Source organism: Erithacus rubecula, assembly GCF_903797595.1.
Source record: "Erithacus rubecula genome assembly, chromosome: 6".
Taxonomy (NCBI): Eukaryota; Metazoa; Chordata; class Aves; order Passeriformes; family Muscicapidae; genus Erithacus; species Erithacus rubecula.
In genome coordinates, this window is record NC_136688.1 from 57,054,113 (window position 1) to 57,081,049 (window position 26,937).

Consider the following 26,937-nt stretch of genomic DNA (forward strand, 5'->3'; position numbering starts at 1 on the left):
TGGGTCAGGCATCTGATGGCCAGACCAATGATTTTGGCCACAATTTACAAAGTCATACAATCAGATAGAATCCTAGAAAGGTTTGGGTTGGAAGGGACCTTAAAGATAATCTCATGGACAGAGATGCCAAGGAAAAGAAGACAATAAATATGTATTTATGCTTCCTGCATCTGGCAATCTGTGCTTTTAGGTTTTATGGACATGCTGGCCATAAATTGGTAGGATTGAAGGGAATCCTGTGAGGCACAAATGTGTCCAGAACATTCCTGGGAAATGCTGCACAGACCCTCTGATGAAAAAGGAATCCATGAACCTTTGAGCTGGCTCAAGTATCAACACCTCCACAAGCAGAAAGTATTTCCCAAGAACATCTTTAAGAAACTCCCACTTCAGAAGGTGAGGATTTGCAATAAAATTCCCTTTTTTTTTGTCCTCCAAGTTTTCCACTTGTCCCCGCTCTGATGGGAGGTTGGGTCCCCTCTCCATGGTGTGTGAGCACACACCCCCAGTCCCAGCCTGGAACTCCCCCCTCGTTAGGGCACAGGGGAGGAACACAAAGCCCCGTGTTTTGCTTGAGTCCCTCCCGTGAATAGGCGGAACAAATGATAAGCACAGAAAGAAAGAAGGAAAGTTGTCCAAAGGAGGCATCAGTTTTCCTCGTGGGAAAGGCTTTCCAAGCCCTCCCCTTCCTGCTTGGATGCTGAGCAGCCTGGGCATCAGTTCCCTCCATCCCTCACCTTTTTTCCCTTTCCTTTGCACATATCCTTCATTCCAGCCTTGCAACACTCTAGTCATGAGCAAGGTGGTTGGGCTGACTTCCAAAATTCCTCCCGTAGCTGAGCAGTGGCAGAAGCATCCCTTGGAAGAAAAACCCTGGCAGGAGATCCTCAGTTATCTCCTGAGAAATGCTTGTGAGTTGTGATGTCCTTTCTGTGCCACAAACCACCCTGTACAGCTGCAGAGCAGGGGGAGGAGAGGGGCAGTACCTGCCACAAAGCTGCTGGCTGAGCTGGGGAATGAGTTCCAGGAGCAGGCAGGAGGGAATGAAATAATTGCTTTGCTGGAAATGAGGTGGTAAAATAGATCTCCTCCATGAAATGACTTTGTTGTCCTCCCTCAGGGAAGCAAATCACCTGCTGGTGCTGCTGGTTTCTGGTGAGGTTTGGCTGCATCTGCCATCAGTACCACGTGGAAGATCTGTCCCAAGGACACTCAAAGTTTTGGGGTGCAAGGTGGTCCCTGATATGGGGAAAAGCTGATGGTAGATGACCTGATTCTGTCTGATCCTGCAGTGGCTGCCAAGAGTGGGTCCCTCAGAAGAGCATCACTTTGGCTCCCAAGAATGTCCTTATGTGTTAATATCCACAGGAAAAATAACTTTGTATGGATTCTTAGAAAGGGTTTCACCATTTCAGGGATGAGTTCAGCCCCAAGTTTTTATTTCACACTGACAGCAGCCCGATTTCCCAGGTTAGTCCCTTTTTGTTCAAGTCTTCAGTGTCCTTCATCTACTTGCCTGGCATTGATTGATTTATTCTTTCTACTGGTGACACTGATTTTACAGACTCTAAAGAAGAGGTAAACCAGTTCAGAAATAAATACTTCTGGTTTAGAGCATCTGTGTGTCTATATATAGTAGACTGTAGGATATAAGCCTCTGGGAAAACCCAGAGTCTTTAGGAAACAAAAGGCACTCAAGTGAGTGGCTGGGGAGCAGCTGAGAGGAAAAAGGAATGAGTATCTTCCCACAAGACTGCAGCAGAAAATGAGCACCAAGCAGTTTGAGTTATCAGATCCAGACTCCTGATCCAGTCTTGTGCTGTGTGCTCCCTTTCTCCAACCAAGTGCCAAGATGCCAGTTTGTATTATAGAAAGCAGAATAGGCAGCCACTGTATTGGCTGCTAAATGCAACATTTAAAATGCTGAAAGTGCTAAAAATGTTTTTTTGCAGTGTATGTGATGTTACATTAGAGACCCCAGTTCAAGGGAAAGGCTCAGAGGAGTCACTGACAGTTTCATGTCTTTTGAGGATGTGAAAGCACCCAGACCACGGAGAGGTCAAGATGGAACATTTGATTGGACCAAAGCTACAGCCCTTCATCCCACAAGCAGAGCTGCCAACATTTACAAGGCAGGTATTTCTTCAGCCAGGGCATACTCACTCCATCCATGTCTGGCAGAATGTGCCAAAAGCCTGAAAAGCAATGTCAATTGCCATGGTCATCAAAACATGACAGCAGCTCCAGGACTTTCTGGGAAGGACTTCCAGCACCAAAGAGGAAACTAAAACATCCTAAAACCCATTTGAGGACAAGAAGGGTCCCCTTTAATCACCAAGTCCCTCCCGTCACATTCCCCAGCAACCAAGTCATACAATCCCATTTCACAGGCTGAACGAGCCTCATCTTCAAATGAACTGGAGCATTTGCCCCAAGGCCATTCCCAAATCTCTGTTGTCTGAGAGTCTGAAACTTCCTTCTGATATCCAGCCTGAATATATTCCCCATCAGTTCCCGTCTCTCTGTATTTGCAGCAGCACGGTCCATTAAAGCTCGGCAGCCTCAGCCCTCCCACAATCAGTCTCTGCACAACCAGCAGCCTTCAGCACACACCAAGCAGGGTAAATCATCCTGGCTGTGCCCATCTCTTCCTTCCTGCCTGAATTTCAGCCTTTTCCTGTTTCTGTCTGATGTTCCCAGTCTCAAACCCAGGCATTGCCCCAAAGGAGCTCATGCAAAGATTTATCCCCAAAAGCAGAGAGTGATGCAAAAATGAAATTGTGTCCTTCACTACAGAGATTATGTTGGGTTGGACAGATGTCCACAAAGCCTCCAGATGCTGGGGCGGCTACACCAGCCCAACGCAACCTTGAAGATGTTCATCTTTGGCAGAATATTTCCTCTGTACTCAGTGATGGTAATTTTGGGAATCTCTCTTAAGCAGGGCCAGGTAATCACTGCTCTCATTGCAAATGTTTCAGAAATGAGGTTCACAAGCAGTCAGGATCTGGGTTGCTAGCCTGGTAATTGGGGCATACTTTTTATTTTTTTCCCACTGGATACAAAGCTCCCAAATAAGCCAGCCAGTGCAGGTCAGCAGGAATTTGAGTTTTTCCTTCTTTTTTTTTTTTTTTCTTCGTTTCCTCTTCATTTCTTGTTGAGTTGGAGGCACTGGTTAAAAATAGCTATGTAAACCAGCTGCAGGGAGTGAATCCTTCCCTCAGCACTTCCAGGCAAGGCCAAAATTGTTCACCAAGGCTGCTGTGCCCATGTGTCTCCCACCCAGCAATTCCATTCCCCACTTTGGAATAACAGCAAAACAATCCCTCCTTTGCTAAGAGCTGCCAAAGGACAATCAATCTCTCTTGGTAGACAACACTCTCAGGCATGTGGTGGCATTGTTGGGATGTCCTGTGCAGGGCCAGGAATTGGACTTTGATGATCCTTGTGGGTCCTTTCTAATTTGGGATATTCCATGATTGTGTAATTGTACCCATCAGGAGTGAGCTGTGTCCTTGGGACAAATCAAACAGCAGAAAAACAGGACTCCCCTAGAAATAAATGAAGGGCTTCAGATTAAGAAGGTGACTATGAATCAGAATTCCTCCCCAGACATTGGTTTTATTTCACTGGCACTTGAAGAGCCTTTTTGTAGAATTTCAGACCCATTTCAGTATTTTGATTAAGCTCATTGCAATCAGTATTTAGTTGAATTTGGACAATGATTATTGAGAATGGTGGTAAGGGGAGATCACATCTACAGGTTGTCATCTTGATGGCAGGAAAATAAGTTAAAAAAACCTCCAATCAGTGTCAAATGGATTGCTTGGGAAATAATTTTCGTTCCTAAATGCAATCATCTATATTGGATACAATGTTTATTTGTTAAAAAGAAAATAAAAATGGAGTTGGGGAGCTCTCATGTCTATAAAAAGACTACTTTTCCTGGCATTTATAAATATTAATTTGGAATGCTAGAGAAGAACAATACATAACAATAATGAGAATCACCAAATCCCATCATTTTTGACATCGTCGTATCAACAGCTTAAGGATTAGCAGGTGAACTTTAAACATATTGCTTCCAAATAATAATAATAATAATAACAGTAATGATAATAACATCAGAATGTAAAAAAAAAAAAAAAAAAAAAAAAAGCAACCCTTACTGCATTATTATTCCTGATGGCTTTCTTCTTCTAATAGCGTTTGCAGGATCGCTGCTTTGAACATTTGGGTGACATGCTTAAAAAATTAACCTGGGGAAGGGGGAGGTCTTCTTATCTCCCTCCGTTCTTGCAAAGCTTTCCTTAGCCCTGTCTTTGTTTCCCACTAACCCCTGACATTGACAGAGTCAAAGGCCTATCAACTAATACCCTAATTTCAGGAGGATTTTATACACGCGTCTATCTATGCGCATCTGCAAATGTTTTGTGCACGCGGGGGAAGTCTGCGCATAAAACGAGGCAGTGTTTGCAAAGATAAAGTTGCACCAGGTGTCAATTTTCACACCTCCCTCTAAATACGCGTGGCAAAAAAAACGATGCCACAATTTCATTGAAAATCCAAGCTATTGAGATCTAATCGCTGCTTAAGCTGTGGCTTTATTCAAATCTGGATCACCAATAGGGCTCAGGATGTAAATGAAGTGCAAAGAGAAATAAAGCAAAGGAAGGGGGGGAGGAAAAAGAAATCTATGATAGCCCTTTCCTTCAGCCATTTGATTCCCAAGTCCTTATCAGTCAATTAATGCATACTAAAACTTTAGTGGCAGCCTCAGTTTAACAGACCTAATAGCTCCAGCGAGTCCCCAGCATTAGCCAAACAAAACACACTTTCAGCTGCCTTAATATGAGACTGAAAAAAGGTCAAAATAGACAGGCTTTACAGAATAAATCCTGAAGATCCATTCTAATTTCCACTCAAGGATCTTTTAAGCAGTTCTTGGATGCTCTTTATGGTACTTTGATCCAAGCATAGTTTCATTAAAACTTTGTGGCTTGGTATTTTTAAACCTGATAGCTTCACTAAACTAGTTCTCAAAATGTTAGCTAAGCCGCTATGCATAAAACTACTTTACTGTCATGGTGTCTTCTAATATCACCTAAGTACAGGCTGTTGCAATTTTGAAAATGAACCTTTTCTACATTCACCAGATCTCAGCTTGGGAATTTCTGCTTTCTCACATGAAGGCTGTCTCACAGCATAAAGGGAAGGTGCTGCCTTACCCCTTCCTCTCCCCCTCCTTGAAACCTAAAACTAAAATTAGCTGCTGTACCTTATTTGTTCTGGAAGCAAGTTACACACTACTTCTATCCACTGTGGTTTCCAATTGCAGGATTAACACGGGATGCTAAAAAAAAAAAAAAAAAATTAAAAACAAAACAAAAAAAAACCCAACCACCCGAGAAAAAATAACAAAACATTAAATAGTGGTTTAAAATCCAGTTTAATGACGGCAGGATAAATTCCCTTAAGACCCAGAAAAACAAATGTTACTTCCCACCTTCATAATGTGGCATGTTAATAAATCTGATTTAACTGCCACAGATAAAAAAAAAAAAACCAAACTAAACCCAACTATGTCTCCAGAGATTGTCCTTTGCTCCCCTGAAAATGAGGATGGCTGAAAGGTTAGGCGACAATTTTCTTCCTCACGCCTGGTGCTCACAAAAGCCTTGATTTCTCCAGGAGCTTTTGTGGTGAGTTTGCATTACAGTAGTTAAGAGAATTACAGAAAGATGGCTTCAGAAGGGGCTGGGCTGCGATTTTGAGGGAAAATACCAGCAAAGGATTATTAGAAAAAAATAATAGTTAAATTGAAGAGATTGGATTTGCACAGGCACCCTCCTCCCATCTGAGCCGAGGGACAAACTCCCACCAGTTTTCACGGGAGCAATGGTCACGGTTGGAAAACAAACAGCACAAAACTTGCAAGACATCCCAAAAACATCTCTGGCTGGGAGATTACTTTCATGCAGGTGGACATCCAAGACCAAGCTGGAAAATTAAAGCCAAAACAGGAGTTCACCTGTATAATATACATGGAAATACAACTTTTGTTATCTGCAATCACCCCCTGTCCTGGCTGGGTACAAATATCTCCCCCAAACGGATCCAATGCTGGTTTTAACCACAAACCAGTGATCTCCAAGGTCTGAGCTTGGGATCCCACCCTCTAACCTCAGCTCTGGCCCCAAGAAATGTTCAGTGGGACAGATTTTGCTCCAAACCCATGAATATGAGTTTTTATATGTCCAAGGGTTTTGTGCTCACTTCTTGGGCCAGGGTTGGAATTGACTGTGTTATAGGAAAGGCCATCAACTCTTGGCTCTTTAATTCTCTCAGATGGTACCTCCAAAGAAATGGAATTATGGATTTTTGTGAGCAACCTCTGCCCAGTGGGTTGGGATAAGACTGTCCCACTTCTCCCCGAGTCCTCATCACCTGGCAGAAATGGTGTGGTTGTTTTCACTGCTCCACACACCTCAGAGGGGTCAGCAGAGAATCCTGTCAGCTGAAGGGCTGACAAAAGCTCCTGATGTCAGGTATAAAGAATGCCACCTACAGCTTAATGTCTGCACAAACCCCTCCGACTTCGGGCAAACAATGAGCGTTTTTGTCTCCTTAATGCCCAGTATGCAATCGAGTGGAAATGCTACTTCCATCCTTAATCTACAAATGAAATTAAAGTTGTTGAAAGACACACGATAAACCGGGATCCTTTGTTTCTTACAGAAGAGGGGGGAAAAAATTGAAACCACTAAATATTTTAGCAGATTTACTAAATTTCCAATTAAATCTGGAATTATGGCAGAGCCTGTATCTCCCCTCTCACTCCGCCACACGCGTTTTCTATTTGAATAAAGTAGGTTAGGCACGGCGCTCCCTCCACCCGCCCACCCGAGCAGGAATATTAATGAAGCAGATCCGTCGGCGGCGCGCTGGACCAGCGGGGATGCTCGGGCATCCCTGGGCCCGAGCGGCTGGGAAGGAAGGGCTGGTTTGTAGGGGAACAGCCTCGGCTATCCGGAGGGAGCGGGATCTGCAAGGCAAGAGCACCCTCTGCCCGCTGGCAGGAGGGTCTGGCTCTGCCTCTGCCCCCCATCCCTCCCCCTCCTTCCCTGCGCTCAGGAAAGGTCACGGGAAGCAGCTTACACAAGCCAGATGAGGTGGAGACCAAATCAGGACCAAGATTATGTGTCAGGGACTTAGAGAGGGAGCGGAAGGGCTGAGTGCAGTGCCAGGACGTGCTTTCTGCCTGGCTCCAGCCCTTCCTCCCTCCCCACAGGGCACTGGCAGTGCCAGGGCAAGGGAAGGGGCATCCCCTCGCTTAGGGGGCTCTGTGGCCACACATGGATGTGCTTATGGCTCTTCCCATCTGCTCCAGTCCAGGAATTGGAGCTGTTGACCCTCATCTGCGTGGGGAAGGTGGGGAGTTGTCCCCTGCCACAGGTCAAACCACAAGGGACAGGCAGACCCACAAGGAGGTCTGAGCCTGCAGCCTGGACTGAAGCAAGGTGACATCAGCTGTAAGGACAGGGTCACACCCTCGGTTTAGGGTCCAGCAGGTGTGTTCTTCCACCTCCAACACCAACCACACTCTGGAAATGAGGGAAGCCTTTCCCACCACATCCCTCAGCATGCAGCAGTCAGGGCTGTAGGGATGCCTTGGTCCAGGGTCCTTTGGGATCATCCTCTTCGTGTTTTGGCTCTGACATTTCTGGTGTCTGTGGGGGTGTCACCTCAGAGACACACAAGCCCTGGAGAGGCCAGGGGGAGTGTCACCATGCAGCCACAGGAGCATTCCAAACAGACACTGAGTGAGGAATGATGGGCAAAGATGCACAAAGACCTTCCAAAGTGGCTTTTGGTGCAGCTTATCCTTACACACCTTTTGTCACCTGGAGGTGACACCTCCTCGTGGGCACCACTCACAAGCACAAAGCTCTGCTCCACCCTCACGGCCTTGGACATCCTCTGCACCTGCAGGGATGGCTGAGGAATTTCCTCCAGGATACTGTGAATGCTGTGGCACCACACCTCAGTGGGAAGCAACGTGCCATGGTGGGAAATGCTTCTTGTCTGATGGTGAAACCTGAGCTCCAGAGGAGACCCCTGAGCATTTGCACACTTACACAGGCAGTCCTGAGCACCTCCTCATCAGTGACAGACCCAGACACACCACTCACTGCTCCCAGGGATCCTCAGCTGAGCTGTGTGACCCTGGACAGCTCTCAGCACACCAAGCATTCCCCAGGGGCACCAGGGACAGGGGTGTGTGACAGGAGGGACTCACAAAAGTTACTTTTGCCTCACCATCACTTTTCCTAAGCATTGGACAAGGCTTTCCCTCTTTGCATCCCTCCACTCCCACTCACTCCCTGCTCATTGCAGTATCTCATCACTCTCCTCTTTCTTCTATCCTTTAGCACCATCTTGCACAGGAGACATTGTTTCTTTCTGCCAAAAAAAAAAAACCAACAAAAAAAAAAAAAAAAAAAAAAAAAAAAAACCCAAAAAAACAAGAACGGAAGATCTTTTTATTTTCCTTACACAGCAACTAAGCCTGTGCAAATTCATCATAAGTCTTTGCACTTGAGAACAAGGCCAAAGAAATCAGAAATTGCCCTTATTTTCTTCTCTCAAAAACAGCTCAAATGGCCCATTGCAACTTATTCCTGCTGTCTCTATTCATATCTTTTCTTCCAGGCAGCTGCCAGTTGATGCTGCACATTTGCTTGGAGTGGAATATAGTGGTGAGCCTGAGCTCTAAAACATTATTTCAGTTATATTTCAATATTTAGCCCATACACATCTCTATAAATCCTATTTTGGTTTGTTTTTTTTTTTTTTTAATAAAACCTAATATACTAAGAGAACTAAATGGGGTTATTTCCTTGTTTGCTGTGCCCAGAAAATGCAAATTCCAGCTGCAGAAGGTTTTGCCACCTTGTGTGGGTTTCCCCACACTGCAGATGCCAATGCCTGATCTGCTGAGCTGGGCTTCCTGCAGCATGGACTGAGAGAAGGAAACCTCCAACCTCTGCATCCCCCATTCCTCCAGGATTGCTGCCCTAGGATGGGATGGGTCACCAGGTGCTGTGCAGCCCTTCCAGAACAGTCTTCCCTGGGAAAGGCTGAGATGCAAAGGGGATGATGCCAGGGGAAATTGGACAGGTGTCTTCATCCTGAGCTGCCCCAGCCTGGAGAACCACTCAGGAGCCAGGTCAGGATATAGCCCATGTTCCATGAGACATCAGGAAACAGAAGGAACTGTAGGAAATTCCAGTAGAACCTGCAGATACGTGATTTTTTTTTCTTACTAAACATATATTTATCATGGTATTATATTTTCAGACTTTAGGTCTGAAAATTCAAGGGTAAGGGGTTTTGGTTTTTGTTTTTTAAACAAAATGTATGACTTTTCATTTTCAACAGTTTCCATTCTAAAATGGTCCTAGAAGGAAGAAGCCCTTGAAATCAAAACACTCGAATAATGTTCAAAACAGGGCAAATTATTCCACTGCTGTTGAGTGGAACATCACAAAGAAATGTTTCAACAGCAGAAAAAAAAGTGATCTGGTCTCATCTAAACAGGCTTCAAATAATTCCCAGTGGGAATTCCTGCTTACCAGTGCCTTGTGAGTCATAAAAATATCCACTACCATCCACCTGGGATGGGGACTCCACCACTTCCTAACTTCAGAATTTGTGGATGTTTTTCCTTGTAGAGATCTGCAAATACATCCTGGATCCTCCTAGCCTGAACTGGGGACTCTGTGATCCCTGTCCCTAAAACCAGAGACAACAGAAGTCTGGGACAACTTGCAGGTCTTGTAGGCACTGCCCTGGGTTATGTGATTAAACAGCAGCACTGAGTTGGCAAAGCTGTCAATCTCATACCTTTCATCAGCACTTAATTCATATTAAAAAAAAAACCAACAACAAAAAAAAAAAGAAGAAAAAAAAAAAAAAAAAGTCACACCAGCCCTTAAAAGCTTTGGAGCTACATTTCTCCTGGCTGCAATAATACTTACTTACAATATGGACTCTAGCTGCTTTTTATGTAACTGCTGCTCTTAATCAGCTCAGTATTAGCAGCTCTAACCTGCTCTTGCTTGATTTATTTTATTTTATTTCTAAAACAAACATAGCTTTACAATCTCTCTGATTTCCCAGCTTTTATGCCACTCCACTGAGGCGCTTTAAACATCTCATTTATCTCCCATACGTTGGGAAATTACAACCCCCCCCCTCCTCTCCAAAACAAACAAGCAAGTGAAAAAAAAAATAAAACCTCCAGCTAAAATCTACACAGTTGGAAAGTGTTGATTTAAACAAAAACCCTGAAACAAGATAGGGAGAGACTTGAACATGAAAACAGACTCCTTTCTTTTTCCTTGCACAGATTGAGCTCTGAGGTTGTTTGCATCAAATGTTGACTTGTTCCAAGGCAGCAGCTATTTAGCTGTTGTGAAACTGGAAGGAACCAGCATGAAAAACATTTTTCAGTTGTTTCAGGAGGACTGTGATGTTGTATTTTTCCTCACACACGTTTCCTTCTCTTCCATCCTTCCCACTTCATCCCACTTGTGCAAAGAGGGATGGAAGCAGTGGGAATATTTTGAAGTATCAGGCTTTCCAAACAAGCATGGGTGGGAAGAACATGTTTACAGGTTTTTTTTATGATCTGTGGTATTTATGAAGAAAATTCTCCCCTAATCTGAGAGGCTGATTTAAGGATGTGCTTCTGAATATCTTAGGAATATCTACCCTCTCTGCACTAGTGAAAGCACTGTCGTGCCCCAATGGTCTATTTTTCTAATTGCATCATTCACTGTATGTAAATAATAGCAAATTTCTTTAAAAATCTGTTGTTTTAGGCTTCTCTTACATGTTCTCCCCACCTATCTCCTGCCTAGTGCAATCATAGAATTTATTCTATAGTGTGTGAAAGTAATGGGAAACTTTCTCCTCCCAGTCACTGTTTTGTCATGTATAAATCAGCATCTCACACTTTTCCATAAATAAAAGGGACAGTATTCCCCTCCTTGTAATTATCTGCAACCTGTTTTGCTTTAGGGTTTTTCTTCACTCTGTAACATTTTTATTTATTTACACAAACCCACATAAAAACACTGCTGAAAGGACACGCTAGCACAAGATGCATCCTCTCCCTATCAGCAACCAAGATTTGAATTTTTAATTGAAGATATCACTCAAAGACCAAACCAGCTCCTCACACTTTACCAAACCAACCCCAGCAATTTAACAAAATATAAACCGGGCAATACACAAAAGTCTCTTATGGATGGGGCTGATGGGAGAGGAAGGGTTATAAATCTAAACCCTCCATCCCAGACCACATCCCCAGATGGAAATAAGCACCAAAGCATGTTGCTACATTTTTTTTTTTTTTTTTTTTTTTTTTTTTTTTAGAGAATAATTCCAGCCTTATCAGCGGCGGCGGGTCCGGCTCGCATCCATCACTTATCCGTTGTGCCCTCTGCTGGATGCAGCACACAAAGGCAAGGAATATTATTCCCAATTAATTTTTGGCATCATCCCCTGGCATCTGCGTCAGGAATGCAAAGCGTGAAATTTGTAGTAGCAGGTTTAATATTTGATCCAGCCAAAAAAAAAAAAAAAAAAATTTTTTTTTTTTTGTTTTTTTGGTTTTTTTTTTTGCTACAAGGACTTACCTTTGGTAGTGTTTTCCTCCCCACTCTCCCCCCTCCTCTGGCTTTGCCACCGAGCTGTGTTTATGGTCCAAATGGAGAAATCTGCCACCAAATGCCATCCATGGTAGGAATAATTTCATGCTGTGCAAAATTTGTTTCATTTCATATCCTGTAAGAATAATTACTTAGCATAATGCTATTTAAGCTGTATTTCTAGCTGCAAATATTAAGGGAATGGTAAAAAGCAAGATCCCGGTTGGGAGAGGAGAAAAAAAAGGGTATTTAGGGGTCCCCAGGGTTTCTTCAAACTGGTTGCTTTTAACACCAGGAACAACTACAAGAATTAAAGTGTTATGAGTAATGTCACTGAATTTACAAGCACAATGAACCCAAATATTTTCAATGATATTTGAGGTCACCCATGTGCTGGGGACCTTGATAGGACACTGCCTTGAGAAATTGAGGATAAAACATGTAGCCCATATTGCCCACCTTTCTCATTATTTCTGCAAATAAGTTTATTTGAAGGTGATTGTTGCCCAAAATGGTCCTAAATAAAACAGCAGGTGAAGAACCTGAATCCTCTTCATATCATGTCACAGATTCCGATTTTTATGTGACTAAAAACAGGTCTTGGGAGGTTTGGAGGAGGGTCAATGCAATGGGTGAGCAGGGTGTATTGATCAAATATCAGCACAAGCTGATACATGGGACCAAAGGAGGCTCCAACCTCCCTCCTGGGCCCCCACAAGAGAGAAAAATCCTCTTTCATATCTAGTCAGAATTTTCCATGGTTCACTCATACCTTCTAGCAAAACCATGCTGCTGTCTTCAATCAAATGCAAGACAGGCATGGTCTAATTGAATTACTTCAATTAAGTTTAAAGATCAAAATTATGATTGTGAATTTCTAAAAGAATTCCCTCTTTCTCAATGCCAGACCATTCAGCTTGTAACTGAGTAGTAAATTCCAACTTGCTCTTTCCCAAATACTGGAAATAATAACTTCCAAAAAACTTCTGTTTCTCCAGCAATGGCAACCCTCTGTACACCAAGTGTCCAGCCTGACTTTCATCTTCCTCAAGGTCATCATGTCTCTTCCTCACACAGCAGCAAAGCCCAGGTTTGATTGGGACCATCAAGGATTTACTGATAAAATTCCAAAAAGTACATTTGCCTTGGATTTGTTCAACCAGCAAAATCTCCAGTTTGTTAGAAGCAGGCTGTGAAGGATTGCTGGATGGATGGATGGATGGATGGATGGATGGATGGATGGATGGATGGATGGATGGATGGTTGCTGCCAATCACAGCACTCTCTCCAACCAGCCCTCCACCAGCCCAAATTCCCTCCACTCATCTGAATAAAGTGAATCCATACTCATTCTTTGTTTTCACTTGTTAAAAAAAATTAAAATAAATAAATAAATAAATAAAGTATTTATTGAAAAATAAACTTGTAATGTAACAGGAGTTTCAAGAGGCAGCAAGGGAGAAATAATAAATTTTGGGAAAAAATTCAGCAGGAAAATCTTTCAGGCCTGAAGCAGGCAGCAGATCCTACTTGGGCTTTACAAACAGACTAGTTCTTCAGATTTCTTTTTTCTTTTTTTTAAATGGCTTTACTACTAAATCAAAGAACATGACAGAAAACCACCCAAACCCATAGTCCTCTCACGTTTTTTTCCTCAAATTTCAGTAAGCTGATGTTATATCTGACTAGCAGCAATGTGCTACAACTCCAGAACAACCAAGGACACTCAAATGCTCCTTAGAAGGGACAAGGTGGTGCCACCAGCACCCTCCATTACTGTGTGGCCCTTGGTGACCATGGAGCTGGGCAGGAGCAACACCTCAAATCCTTTGGGCAGGTCCAAACCAACCAGCCTTTCCAAGGGTGCTGACAATGATGTCTTCATTCCCCACTGTGTGATGGAAAACTTCAGCTGCCCACTTGCTCAGGAAATCCACTGTGCTGGAAATCCCTGGAAAAATGGTGTGGGTTTTGCTGGCATCCCAGTGGGACATGCCATCCTTAGGTTCATGAGTCCCTCAAACTCAGAGGCTGGGACACATCAGTGGGATTTTGTGCTCTAAAAGCCCCAGCTCAATGTCTTCCAGGTGGAGGAGGCCCACGACACTCCCACTTCTCATGTACAAGATGCTTTGATAACTTTGCAGAAGTTTTCATCTTTGCGTGGGACACGAGGAGAGAGGTCAATAAATGCCTTCAAATTCATGCAGCACTTATCAAAAATCAACATTAAAAAGCAATCCAAGTGCCTCCACGCTGAAATTCTTCCCATCTATAAATCCTACCACTAAACACAGAGGATTCTAGGTCAGCCAGAATTCTCCTGGCATATGAAACCTCAGCACTGCTCTGGAGTGGTGCAAACTGTCCAGAACAGTGGCCCCCTCACAAATCATCTCCCATTGTTTTTGGAGAACCTGTCCCATGAGTAAGTTTGGGTAATGCACATCTGTAGGACTATAGGATGCATGAATTCCAACTGACAAACATCTGCCTCCATCATTCTCTTTTAAAGAGCAAGCACAAGTTGCCAACATCCTCATGAAGGATAAACCCAACTATTCAGCACTTAGCCCTCTTTTTTAAATATATTTTTCTAATTTTTTTTTAAAACACCACATAGAATCCCAACAGGATTTCGGGAGTTTTGTTTTAATGGCAAGGCAAAAATTTGCTGATCCTCCCCGTGGCGAAGTTACTTTCAAGTCAGTGAAAGTTCTTGGCCCGCAATGAAAAGTCTTTGCCAATTAGCGCTCAACAACTTCAATTCATCCCTCCTGGTTCAAGATGAGTAGGAACCTAATAAGGCTGTGATAAAAGGGCAAAAGGCACCGAGTACCCAAAGGGGATTAATGGGCTCTTCCATTTATTTGTCTTCCTAACAGCTGAACTGTTACAAGTCTTGGCGGTGTTCAAACGCGGTGCGGGGCCTGCAATGGCCAACTCCAGCTCCGGGCCTGAGGGGCGAGGGCTTCCCCCCGGGCCATGCCAAAACCAACAAAGCCCCGGGGATCAGGTAATGAAACTTCAGCTTTCCCCCCCCTCCTCCTTCTTCTTTGAGATTTATTTACTGGCAGCTGACAAGGGGCAAATTCAGCTGGAATTGTGTAGTCAAGGCCCTGTCAAGCCTTCAGAGGCACCCTTATGTCGAATCACCTTCCTGACTGGCATGTCGCTGAAAAGCTCTCGGTGCTGGTCCTTAACAGCTCCCGACAGCACAAAGGACACTCCAGACAGATGCCTACATGGCATCCTGCAGCATTTTAAAAGAGAATTAGTGGTTTTAATTATGGTCGTCGTATGAAAGGAAACCATGCAAGCTCGGCAGGAGACCTTTGATCAAACCCTTTTGCTAGCACAATGCCGCGGAACTGTGACTATTCCTAGCAAGGGGCCTTTTCTCGCTGAATGACTCACCAGTGATCTTTGAATGCAGACAAGTTCCTCACCCTCCCTCTTCATTAGCGAGCATTTCTATACAGCCCCTATATAGTGCGCCGAGTCTTGGAGCTATACAATGGGGGGGAAAAAAGAATCCCTACAGATTCTGGCCTCTACTTAGGAAGTGCTGAAGGACTCTGAGTGACTTTATTCATTAAAACAGGTTGCTATTAATTAACTGTCATAATAAAATAAAGAACTATTATTTGCATTTCTTAGCGCGCTCTCTTTAGTAATATGTATAAAAGATGCTTGTAACAAAAATGAATTTATAAGGGAGAAAAAACCCTCAGAAGTCTTTTTTCCCCTCTGCCCCCACCCCTTTTCTTTTTTTTTTTTTTTTTTTTTTTTTTAGGTCTAGGCAGCAGGAGCCTGACTAATTATTAGGACCCGTTTTGCAAGAGAACAAATAGAGGTAAAACACAAATATGAAAGTAATTAGGAAAATGCAAAATCCTGTTTACTTGGCAACCGATTCATGCAACTGAGACTAACGAAGAGCAAATCAGCTTTGCTTGTTTGATAAACTTCAGGGTGCCACCTAAGAGGAGCTGATAAAAATTAAACTCTGCCAGCATCCCTCCACACTGCCTTTTAGCCAACAGGCTCAGCAACATCCACGCAGCGGCTCTGTCTGAAACACCAGCAAATCTCATTTGAACAGGTTCAAGGGGAGGAATTTTGGAAGTTCCATCAGTGCTAGATATTTCCCCCTCCGTGGCATATCTTCTGCTGAACACCCAGCAGAAGATAACCTGTGTCTCACAAGCTCAGGATTTATAAGGAACCAAAGCACATCAACAGCACGGCTCTGATTTTCTCCCTAAAAAGGCATCATCCCACTGCTCTTCACACCTAGGAAGGCTTTTGCCAGTGGTAAAATCCTTTTTGTAGTCACCACCACTGTTTATTACAATACAGGATGATACTTTACTCAGCACAGCCTCTCTTTTCTCCTGAGCAGATAGCGGGATCCACAAAAGCTTCCAATTATTTCAAGACTATGCAGCTAAGGAGGGGCATCTCATCAAGATAAAGAAAACCCTCAGCTCACTATATTTGCTTGAATGGATTTGCAATAATGCAGGTAACAAAAGCATTCAAAAATGGGATTCCTAATGCTTTTCTGCTGGGGCTGGAGAAGGGAAGGAGAAAGCCTGCCCTGAGAAAGCTGCATGGAGGAATGTGTGATATTCCCTCGCTCTGCACAAACACTTCTGTGGGGATTGAGAGGAAGGAAGAGATTTAAGTGAGGAACAGCTGACCTGAAATGTAGTCAATTACAACACAAAGAGTTAAAATGACACCCCTGAACTGCTCTTCTTCCCTCTCACCCCTCTGCTTTGTGGCTTTGCAACCCAGAAGCCTCAGTTTTCCATCTTTTTTATTGCTCATTTCTCGTCTGCTGTTCGTACAGGAATGGTTCATAGGAATTAGCAAGGAATTGCTATGGAAATCATATACTACAAAAATAAATAAAGAGTGAGAGTGTGGAATGTAAAAGATGTTATTTTGCAACTGGAGTTAAGAGATTCCTAGACAGCAGCTTGATTTTTATATAGGAAATATTCAGTGAAAGTTGCAAAAATCAGCACTTGGAGAGAAAGAGAGAAGTGATCCACTTTTAAAAGGATCTATTAGGAACAGGGGCCACATGTCCCTGCACACATCTTAAAGTCCAGACCAGCAGAGCATCCACCTGCAACACCCCTTGCTCCTGCCCCCATCCCAGTCTGTTCCAGAGATGCTGTTTGATAATTGAGATCCTTACAGAAGTATTTCTTTCTTCTCTGATAATTTTACCAGTCCAAAAAACATCCTGGCAGCAATTTGTCTCCTGAAAAACACTGGGCTGATATCACAAAAGCACAGAATAACCTATGAAGTTTTAGATGAACAGAGCTTTACAGAAACGCCACCAGACTTTTGGGTCTGTTTTAAGCATTTGAAGTACTGTTAACTGACAAAATATTGGAAAACATGACATTTTATGTCTTTTTTATTGAAAAGAAGCAACTGAGTTCTTAACCCCAGAAGTCACTTGGCTCTTGGGGCAGATTGAAAAGCAGAGTGGATTCACACCAATTTCTTTGGTTAAAGCTCCTGATATCTCCAAAATTACAGTTCTGGCATCCCCAGGATGTGGCAGAGCAGATGAGGATTCTGAGCTCACACAGAAAGAGGCCACAGCAAGGATGCCATGACCCATGGAGAGATCAGCACCCCAGGGGAGCTGCTCTTGTGTCCCAGAGCAGGAGATGTCACACTGCTGCCAGCAGAGTCCCTTTGCAAGGGAAAAATACATGAGTTGCTTGCTCACTGTTAGAACGCTAAGCAATAAGACCATCCCATCATAAAATCCCAAGGGAATGAAAGAAGCAATCCCTGAAAAGCAAGGAAGGCAGAAAAAATGGGTTGGTCCCAATCCACTCCATTCCAACAGGACATCCTGAGCTTACAGTACCTGCAGTAAAGGGGTCACAGAGAACTGGAAAGGGACTGATCACAGGGGCATGAAGTGACAGGACAAGGGGGGAAAGCTTCAAAGTGAAGGAGGTTAGGGTTAGATGGGATATTAGGAAGAAATTCTTCCTTGTCAGGGTGGTGAGGCCCTGGCACAGGGTGCCCCTGGATCCCTGGAAGTTCCAGGCCAGGCTGGACAGATCTTGGAGCAACTTGGGACAGTGGAAGGTGTCTCTGCCCATGGCAGGGGGTTGGAATGAGATGAGCTTTAAGGTCCCTTCCAACCCAAACCATTCTGGGATTCTGTGATTATGATTCTGCAGTGCCCTTGGGCCCAGGCACAGCCAGGGCTCAGAGCAGATCCAAAACAGTGAGTGACCAGTGAATGCTCCTGGAGGGTGCCATCCCACAGCCTGTCCTGCTGGAAACCCACACAAAAACACACAGACACAGCACAGCTAATGAAAAATGGCTTTAGGAAACCTCTTGGCTCAGCAACAGAGGAAACAATAAAATGCTAGATACATTTTTACATCTAGAAAAAATATTCACAGTACAAGCTCATAGTTCTTGTAAAAGAAAACTCTTCTTTCTGAAACCCAATTATTTTATTTAGTGGTGAGCTTCTTCCCTACCCCCAAAAATATTTATTTGGCAACAGAAATCAAACATCACTATGTTCCTGCAGAGTGGATCACACTTGATTTCCTCTCTGCTGCCATTTCTGTCACCTTTTTAAAACCACTCTCACGCTGCCAAAGACCAATTCAGACTTTAAATCCCGACTCGAACATTTCAGCGGCACCAGGTGCTACCCAGCTCTGCGCCTCAGCTCTGCTTTCCTCCTCCTCAGCCCCTGCAGCTCCTCCCTGAGGTGCTGCACAGCCTGCAGGATGTGCTGGTGCTGGGGATCATCCTCTGCCTTCTCAGAGTAGAGCAGGAAATGTTTGACAGTTTCGGCGAGCAGCGTTTCGGGATCCACGTCCCCCCGGCCGAGGCGCAGCATCCTCTCGCAGGCTATGGCATAGTTTTTGTGCCAGTTCACTGGGTGATGGGGATGGGAGTTGACAATTTCTTTGTATGACTGTTAAAGGAAAAAAAAAAAAAAAAAAAAAAAAAGAAAAAAAAAAAAAGGAGAAGGTGGGGGCAGCAAATTAATTGAACAAAGTGGGAGCAACAGTTTTTAACAGTGCTTCAAAACTGCTTGGAAAGAAACAGATGCTATTTAGATGTCCAAGTCCAGAGCTGGAGTATTTCTGTAATTTGCTCTGTGTTTGCCATTCAGCAGCATGAATCAGAAATCCAAGGGGGGCTGAAACGTTTCCCTTCCAACAGCAGCTGTTTGTTTAGAAACATTGCAGATGATGGTGATAACCCCACAGCACATTATGTGCTTCCCCCAGAGAGGTGTTACACCAAGCTGGGGGAAAAAAGAGATTTAACTGCCGTGCCTGCAAGACATTTACTCAATATTTCAGGAGATCAGGATGTCTTCCACAGGACTTAAGCAGTCTGTTGACTTGAGTGGGAATATTCATAAGCTCAACATGTGTCTTGGAACTTTGCAGAACAGCAAAAATCACAGCAAAATGGGCAAGAATTAAGGAAACCAATTGTTGATTCTCTGCTGGAGTATGAAATACTGCTCCTCTCTGCTGACACACATGGATCACTTTGTGCATCTGTTGGCATCTCAGGCAGTCCAGCATTTCCAGAGATACCTACACCAGCTTATGGGTATTATTCTTTGGTGTGAAATGCAGCAGAATTAACTTGCAGTGAGAAGACTGTCAGATTTTACACTTGCTGGCTCAGACACACGACTGTGTAATGACAGAGGGGACAAGTGCATAGAGGGGACTTCAGGACAAGCAATCTCTTGGCATGGGTTTGGAGCCCAGCACAGACAACATAATTATAGCAAAAGCAGGGTGTTGACTGGTTTGCTTTTGGCATCCTCCCTGACCAAGGGGGCAAGCAGGAATGGATAAAATCCCTGAGCAAATCTCTTTGAACCGGCTGTGCTCCCAGTTTGGATAAACAAGGGGAATGCAGATTACAGGGCCTGTATGGAAACACCCTATTTCCACAGATTCCACAAATCTAAAAGAAAAGGGGAGAAAAAATTATGATGGAAGCTGCAGGGAACATTCCTAACCCAAATCCAGGACTTACAGTGTATGCAAATGTGTAAAGTTGTGATTTCATCTCTGCAGTCACACTGGCTGTTTCTGCGAGGTCAAAGATGAAGAAAGCTGTTTTCATCCTAGGAAAACGAAAAAAAAACAATCCATGTGGTAATCTGCCAATGCAACCATCTCACATGACAGGGTTATTACACACAGCTTCAGCATGTCCACACATGGGACAGCAAACCCATCAGCAATACAAATTTCTCTCCATAATCTATTTCCTCATCCTACATCCCAGCTACCTTTGAGAGATTTTGAGCAGAACCTTTTGGTGAACAAAACAGCCACTTTCCTGAAGGCTTTGCTGGTGGCCCTGCATGCTTCATCTCATCCTTCCAGCCTTTTCCCTCTAAAGTTTGGCATGTGCAGACCCAATAAGGCCATGGCCCATCAAGCTGCCTGCTTTGGTGTGTGTTTCCACACCACTGAGCTGGCAGTGCCCACTGGCTGTTGGAAGAGAGCAAAGGAAAATTACCTGGCTTGCCACATCTCCTCGTTGGCAACAGCTTCCCAGGAAGAGGGGCTGAAACTAAAAGGGGATGGAAACAAAATTCAGCCATCAGATGCACATTGCTGGGCTTCACCCACCACAACCCTTCCAACCCAGGCAGCTACAGACCTCCCAGGCAGAAGAAAACATGAAGCCTGTGGCTCTGACAGCAGGGAATTCAGCTGATTCTCTGTTAATCAAAAAACTTTGTTCCTCTCTCTCCATAGAAGGAGTCTCTGGTATATCAGGTGTTTCACAGCATCCTAGATCTCAAAGCCAGAGATGGTTTTTACCACCACAGCTCAGCTTATGACATTTAAACCTCTGGGTGTTTCAATAATTGTAGATCCTGATCAAGTTTTATGGTGTGAATTGGACTTGACTAGAGATGTCCTTGCTATTTTTCACACTATTAAAAATCACAGATCATGGAATGGTTTGGGTTGGAAATGACCTTGAAGACCATCTAATTCCAACTCCCTGCCATGAGCAGGGACACCTTCCACTATCCCAGGGTGCTCCAAGCTCCATCCAACCTGGCCTGGGACACTGCCAGGGATGGGGCAGCCACAACTCTCTGGGCTGTGCCAGCATCTCACCACCCTGACAGGGAAGAATTCCTCCCTGCTATCTCTCCAGAACACAAAACATTGAGATTATGGCTCTTATTTAATTCCTCTAACACTGTAGTGGGTGTGACAATGCTGCTGGCAGAAAATGATGGGCAGGAAGGAGCAGAAGCTCCTCTGCCTCATACCTTCCATAGTCTTCAGTCCAGTTATAGAGATTCCTGGTGAGATGAATCCACTCTCCTGGGTCAAACACAGCTCCAGAAGGAACCAACTTCTCACACGTACCCCAGGGCCACAGTGAGTGGCTCCTTCTCCAGGTGGAGTCCCCTTCATGAAGACCTATGCAGACAAACACTTCCTTACTGCCAAAAAAAACAGAGAGAGCAATGGTGAAGCCACCTCAAAGACCATGGTACCTGAGCAAACCAAACCACTCCACACTGTGCAGCAAACACACCCATCCAGCACATTTTGGGGCAGTGTGGAAAACAGATTAACTCCCCATCTGGTACTGCCCATCTTGAGCAGCCAGCACAGCTGGCACATCCTGTCCTCTCTCCTGGAGCTCCCAAACAGGCCAGAAGCTGTGGGAGAAGCCCATTTCTCCCCAGTAGCACCTGGCTGTGCTCCTGTGCCTCCCCACCCTCGCAGGGCTCACCCCAGCTAGTCTCCATGCAGATGCTATTCTTATTCGTGTGAGTATCTAATCCTTTCCCCACTCTTACTGAGCTATTTTTATATGATGATTATTCCTGGAATACATTCATTCTATGCTAATCAGTTGGCCACAATGTTCACAAAGGAGAAGCAGCAGCAATTTGCTCTCCAACCATTGTCGTTCTGAGTACACAGGAACGTTCCCATTCTCTGTGATGAATTGTATCAACAACAACAACAACAAATCATCAGTAAACACTCTGCAGATCACCTTTTTTCCCCTTCCTTTCTAAAAACCAAACCAACCTCAAAACAACAGGCAGTATTATATCTGGATGGAGTTACTTCTGCAGAGATATTTTGCTTTAATTGCAAAAATAATCTCGCCACCGGGGAGGAAGTCAGTGGAGAAAATTGGTCTTTTGGATGCAGTACCAAGCTGTTCCATAAACAATTTCAAGAGGAAAAAAAAAGAAAAGGGGTCAGAGATTTTAGGAAAGCTGTTACATATGAAATCAATGCTTACTGTTTATTTACTTTGAGGAAACGATGGAGATTAAAGGCGAGCGTCCCGTCGGGTAATGCTCCTTCTACAGGGTTCCACCGGCTCCCAGGAAAGTGAACTCCAGGTAAATGCTTTGCCAGCTTGGGTAAATACCACTGGTAAGTCATCATCTACAGCAAGATATAGCCACAATTAAAACAGGAAGCAGGAGATTTATATCCAGAAGAAATGGTTTCTGCAGGAGTAAAGAGCATTTGTTCAGGGAAGTCACAAACGTCAGTAGTGATGTGAGACCACAGCACAGTTGGGTCACCATGGTCAGATTGGGCCACCATGGTCAGATTTGGTCACCAGGGTCACACCATAGCACAAAGTTTGGTCACCATGGTCAGATCACAGCACCAGTATGGGTCACCATGGTCAGACTGGGTCACCATGGTCAGTCTGGGTCACCAGGGTCACACCACAGCACCAGCTGGGTCACCAGTGCCTTCTGATCAGAGGCAAGTGGTCCTCACTCCAACAAAAAATAGGCACTGCTGGTAAGACACAACAGAGATTTGGTGTGGTTAAACACCAGGAATTGGGTTTGGGGTTTGCCACCAAGTCACAGACTTTATTGCAAAGCCAGGTGTGAGGATGATGTGGCAGTGGAAGTGTGGCTGACCCATCCTGTAACATTTTTCTTCCCTTTTTCCATTTCTCAGTGAAAAATTAATGTGCCCACCACACTCCATCCCAGAGCTACCCACCCATCTTTGAAAAAAAAAAAAAATCAATTTTATTTATTTCCACACCATAAACTTTGTTGAACAGTGAAACCCTCTCAAGGAGATCAAAGAACAACTGAACTTTTGCTGCCCATGTTTAAATCTGCCTTTCTAAATCAGCACTTTCTGAAAATACCTCCTGGTCCACTAAGGTGATATCTGGCCTCATCCCCTCACAGTAATGAAGGTAACGAAGAGCATTCCCAGGCAAGTCTCCTCTGAGCAGGATCACTGCCCCCCTTGGCATGGAGGACAGCAAATTCCTTGCAAACTTATCAACAACGTAGTTGTTGCTCTGATCACAAGTGCTGAAGAGAACAGATGAAAAACAGAATCTTAGAAACAAGTATTTGCATGGTTTTGCAGAATTGCAGAACAATCTTATGCAATGGGCACCCAAAGGGGAAATCCAGCCTGGTCAGGCTGAAAATATCACAGAGTCATAGAATGGTTTGGGTTGGAAGGGACTTTAAAGAACAATTCATTCCACCCTCTGCCATGGGCACTGTCCCAGGTTGCTCCAACCCCATCCAACCTGGCCTTGATCTTCCAGGGATGGAGAGTGCCAACAATTTAATCACTACAACAACTTAATATCCCCATTTTCAGAGAAAATCAGATACAGAAACAAAGCACTTAAAGCACCACCCACTACAGTTTTGCGAAAATACACACTCACTGTACATCTTCACCTTAATTCTGTTTCTTTCTTGGGCTAAATCTATAAACTTATTAGTTGGTGCTGGAAGTGCCAGAGCATTTGAGAGCATTTGAAATCCTCCTCATCCTTTAAAGTTTTCATTAAGATTAAAAAAGCCAAGTTTTTGTAGTATCAGGCAGAAGTAGATTTACATCAGCTGAGATTGGATTATTTTCATTAAAGTTATGTGCACATTCTCCAGGTATGGATTCAGATGACATTCAAGGACAGGAGCTATGACTGATTCACCTATGGAAAAGCCTTTGGAAAAGGTGTGCCAAAAAAAGGATTCCTGAAGTCAGCCTGTACCAGAGCATCCCTACCAGGACACTGATTCCTATCCAAGCAACTGCATGTGGTTATGGGGTAGGGAAACCCCAAACCACAGATTTAACTCTTCAGAAATGGGGAAAAGGTCAGAAAAAACTTCAGGGCACAAGGCAGCCTGAAGGAAAGCAAGAAAAGTTCAGGCCACATGAATTCTGCAAACCTCCTTAGGAGAAAAAGCAGAGATTTACAAGTATTTTTTTAAAAAGTTTATCTGTAGAGTATTTTCCCCCCATGGCCTCTGTGACATCCCCATGACAGCCTGGAGCTGGTGACTCTGAGAAAGATCAAACCAGGGAATCCTGCAGGCTGTGACCATGCAAGCTTAGGTGGGGTGTGAAAAACACCTTTCCCACTCCAGCCAAGGACAAAAACCCCAGGAGCACCCAACTCCCCCTGTGAGGCAGCACCAGGGGAACTCCTCACCTGTAATTTGCCCAAAGCTGAGAAGCAACGAGGCCAAGAGCAGGAATCCACTGCAGGCATGGCAGCAGCCAGGTGCCCCCCAGCACAGTGCTTCTGCCAAGGCTGGCCAGTGTGGCCAGCCCCAGCCCTGCCAGCACAGCCACCACTGCACTGCTCTGCAGCCAGAACCTCTCCACCTGCAGACAGAATCCCACAGACATCACAAACATCACCCCATCCCACCCTCATCTCACACCTTCCACTAGACCAGGCTGCTCCTGTGCTTGGAGCTGTATTTTAGCACCTTCTGCAGCTTCCAGACAACTGCCTGCTCCTGGTCAGGTGGTTTTAAAATTTTGATTATTTCTTTCAAAAATCAACATGCCAGAGCAACTTTGGGAGTGCAGCTTACCACGCCTAGGAACAGAGGCTTTGTAACATCCAAATTTGCTCTCCAAGCAAAGAAAAGGGAATAAAGGCAGAGCATTCCAGTGAACAGCCAGATCACAGGTGATTTCTGCTGCTTTTTCCTATTAAAAAAATCATGTATCACTTCTGAGACATTATCAAAAATGAATCAAAAATTATATGTGCTTGAATTCCTTGCATACCTAAATGCATTTAACACAAGGAGCTGATGAGTCTTTCTTTATCTTTGCCCTTTATGAAACTTATTTGAATGTTTTCAAGGCATAAAACCATCAGGATTTCAGGAGTTTTAAACTTGCCATCTACCAAGCCACGGGGTTAACCAGGAGTAAGGGATATTTTGCTCTTAATCATAGATGACCACAGCCAATTGCTGCAATTTCTGCAGCAGCAAGCAGAAGGCAAAGCCAGCTGCCCAAGCAGGCAGTAAGAAAAACGGGTAAAAAAATGCACATTAAAGCAAATATTGTTCAACTTACAGCAGTGCTGGGCTCACACAGGCCACGAGTGCCAGGGCAAGGACAGGAAGGGAGAGCTCTGACTTCATCTGCACCAGCTGGGAACTGTGGAGAAATTAAAGCATGGATGTGTCACCCCCAAATCACCCCTTGCACTCAATTAAAGTGTCAGGAGAAACAGGGAATAAGCACAACAGAAGATATTCCCATTTTGCTGGAATTGGGTCTGGCAGAAATTGGGACAAGAGTGGGTTATATGGCAGGATTTTGAAGGGAAAATCACTGAGGATGGGGGTCCAGTGTTTTTTCTTGAGTGGGAAGACAGAGGGCAGGAATGCTGTCCCAGCTCTGGACAGGATGAGGAAAGGAAGGACAGGAGCAGCAGCAGGTTTCTCTCCACTGAAAGGCACAGCCAAGGAGTTACTCACAGCAGCATCTCTCCCATACTGGATCCTGTCTCAGATTTGGCCTAAAATAAAACAAAGGAAACCCATGAACTCACACTGGGGCAGAGAGTTATCTCTTTTTCTCTTTGCAAGAAACCTATACTCAAACCCTCACTGCAATATATTCTCCCACATTCCTGTTTTATGTGATGGATTTATCCTGGATAAGCATTATTTCAAGGTGCTGACAACACATGTGATTAGAGCATGTCACATGGTTGAACCATGGCCTCTGCTGTACCATGGACCTGTTGTCCCTCCAGGAATGGTGATTCCACCACTGCCTGGGCAGACTATTCCAATTCCTGACCATTCTTCCTGTGAATTTTTACCTAATATCCAATCTAAACCTCTCCTGCCACAACTTGAGGCTGTGCTCTGTATCTTCATGGTGCAATTATTTTCTGGGATATCTTCCCACAGCCTGACACCAGCTCAATTCCTCTTTGCTTACCAGACTTGCCCATCTCCTCTACCCTGACAGAGGCAGAGCTGTACAAAATCTTCATGAGATAATGAGAATTTTTATTGCAGAGACCTGCAATCCATGGCACATGTCTGGGAAAGAGAAATCTGTGTGGAGGTGAGGAATTACCTTGTTGGAAAAGTGGTGGCTACCAGAAAAAAGGTAAGGTATATGGGTTCAGGAAGTCTGGAAGGAATATTTAATCTCAATAAAAATGGAATAGCTAATTGCATTTAGGATTTGATTAATAAACAAGTGTTAGAGAATGGAGAGAGAGCTCACAGCTCCTGAAGCCCCACCTTGCTGGCAGCTGATGGCCCTGGACACATCCACCACAGAGATGACATTTCTGATCCATGGCTTGCAGGTGGAACCCTCTCTAAAAATATTTTCTGGGCTTTTTTTTTGACCCTGCCTGCCCTTAAAAAGGAGCTATGGGATGTAAAAGCAGTCTGTCCATCCAGCAGTGCTCTGGCATTATCCCAACTGGCACCAGCACCAAATGCTTGGATTTTGCTGTATTTATTGCTCCTGCTTCAGACAAGTTCATCCTAAATGTGATTTGTGGTGTAGGATTACACGCAGTCCATCCCTAAGCCTCCTGAACATCAACTTGAATTCATCACATTTGATGGAGAGAGGAGTTAAGGGATTTGCATGCCTTGGTATTGCTCTGCCCAGTGGAGGCTGATTCTCAGGAACAGGAAACAGGGGAAGTCTCACAAGTCCTTCAGAGGGTGGACCTGATCTCTGTAGGGGTTTTTTGGGCAGATTTAGTGGCAGCAGCAGGAATTCTCATGTCTTTTGACACACATCCCACAGCCACACAGCTCTCTGAGAAGGGGGAATGGCACAGTGACAGTGATACTGCATCCCACTGGCTGCATGTGAGGGCTGAT

General features: G+C 44.4%; 1 protein-coding gene and 1 long non-coding RNA gene across 3 annotated transcripts in view; one reads left to right on the plus strand and one right to left on the minus strand.

Moving 5' to 3' along the window:
* Positions 1-14,582: 14,582 nt before the first annotated feature.
* Positions 14,583-16,661, plus strand: LOC306803932. The gene is made up of 2 exons (XR_013774753.1): positions 14,583-14,733; positions 15,514-16,661. It is a non-coding gene; the product is annotated as an uncharacterized lncRNA (long non-coding RNA).
* Positions 16,662-18,078: 1,417 nt separating this feature from the next.
* TMEM260 (transmembrane protein 260) overlaps positions 18,079-26,937 on the minus strand; it is a 30,891-nt gene continuing 22,032 nt past the window's right edge. For both annotated transcript variants that reach the window (XM_079309951.1, XM_079309952.1), the window contains 10 exons: positions 25,555-25,595; positions 25,148-25,231; positions 24,652-24,769; positions 24,261-24,436; positions 22,944-23,115; positions 22,059-22,207; positions 21,061-21,237; positions 20,289-20,342; positions 19,797-19,887; positions 18,079-18,705 (listed from right to left, as the gene is read on the minus strand). In XM_079309951.1, coding sequence (XP_079166077.1) covers positions 18,433-18,705; positions 19,797-19,887; positions 20,289-20,342; positions 21,061-21,237; positions 22,059-22,207; positions 22,944-23,115; positions 24,261-24,436; positions 24,652-24,769; positions 25,148-25,231; positions 25,555-25,595 — 1,335 coding nt within the window. In that variant the 3' untranslated portion in view covers positions 18,079-18,432. The remainder of the gene's footprint in view (positions 18,706-19,796; positions 19,888-20,288; positions 20,343-21,060; positions 21,238-22,058; positions 22,208-22,943; positions 23,116-24,260; positions 24,437-24,651; positions 24,770-25,147; positions 25,232-25,554; positions 25,596-26,937) is intronic.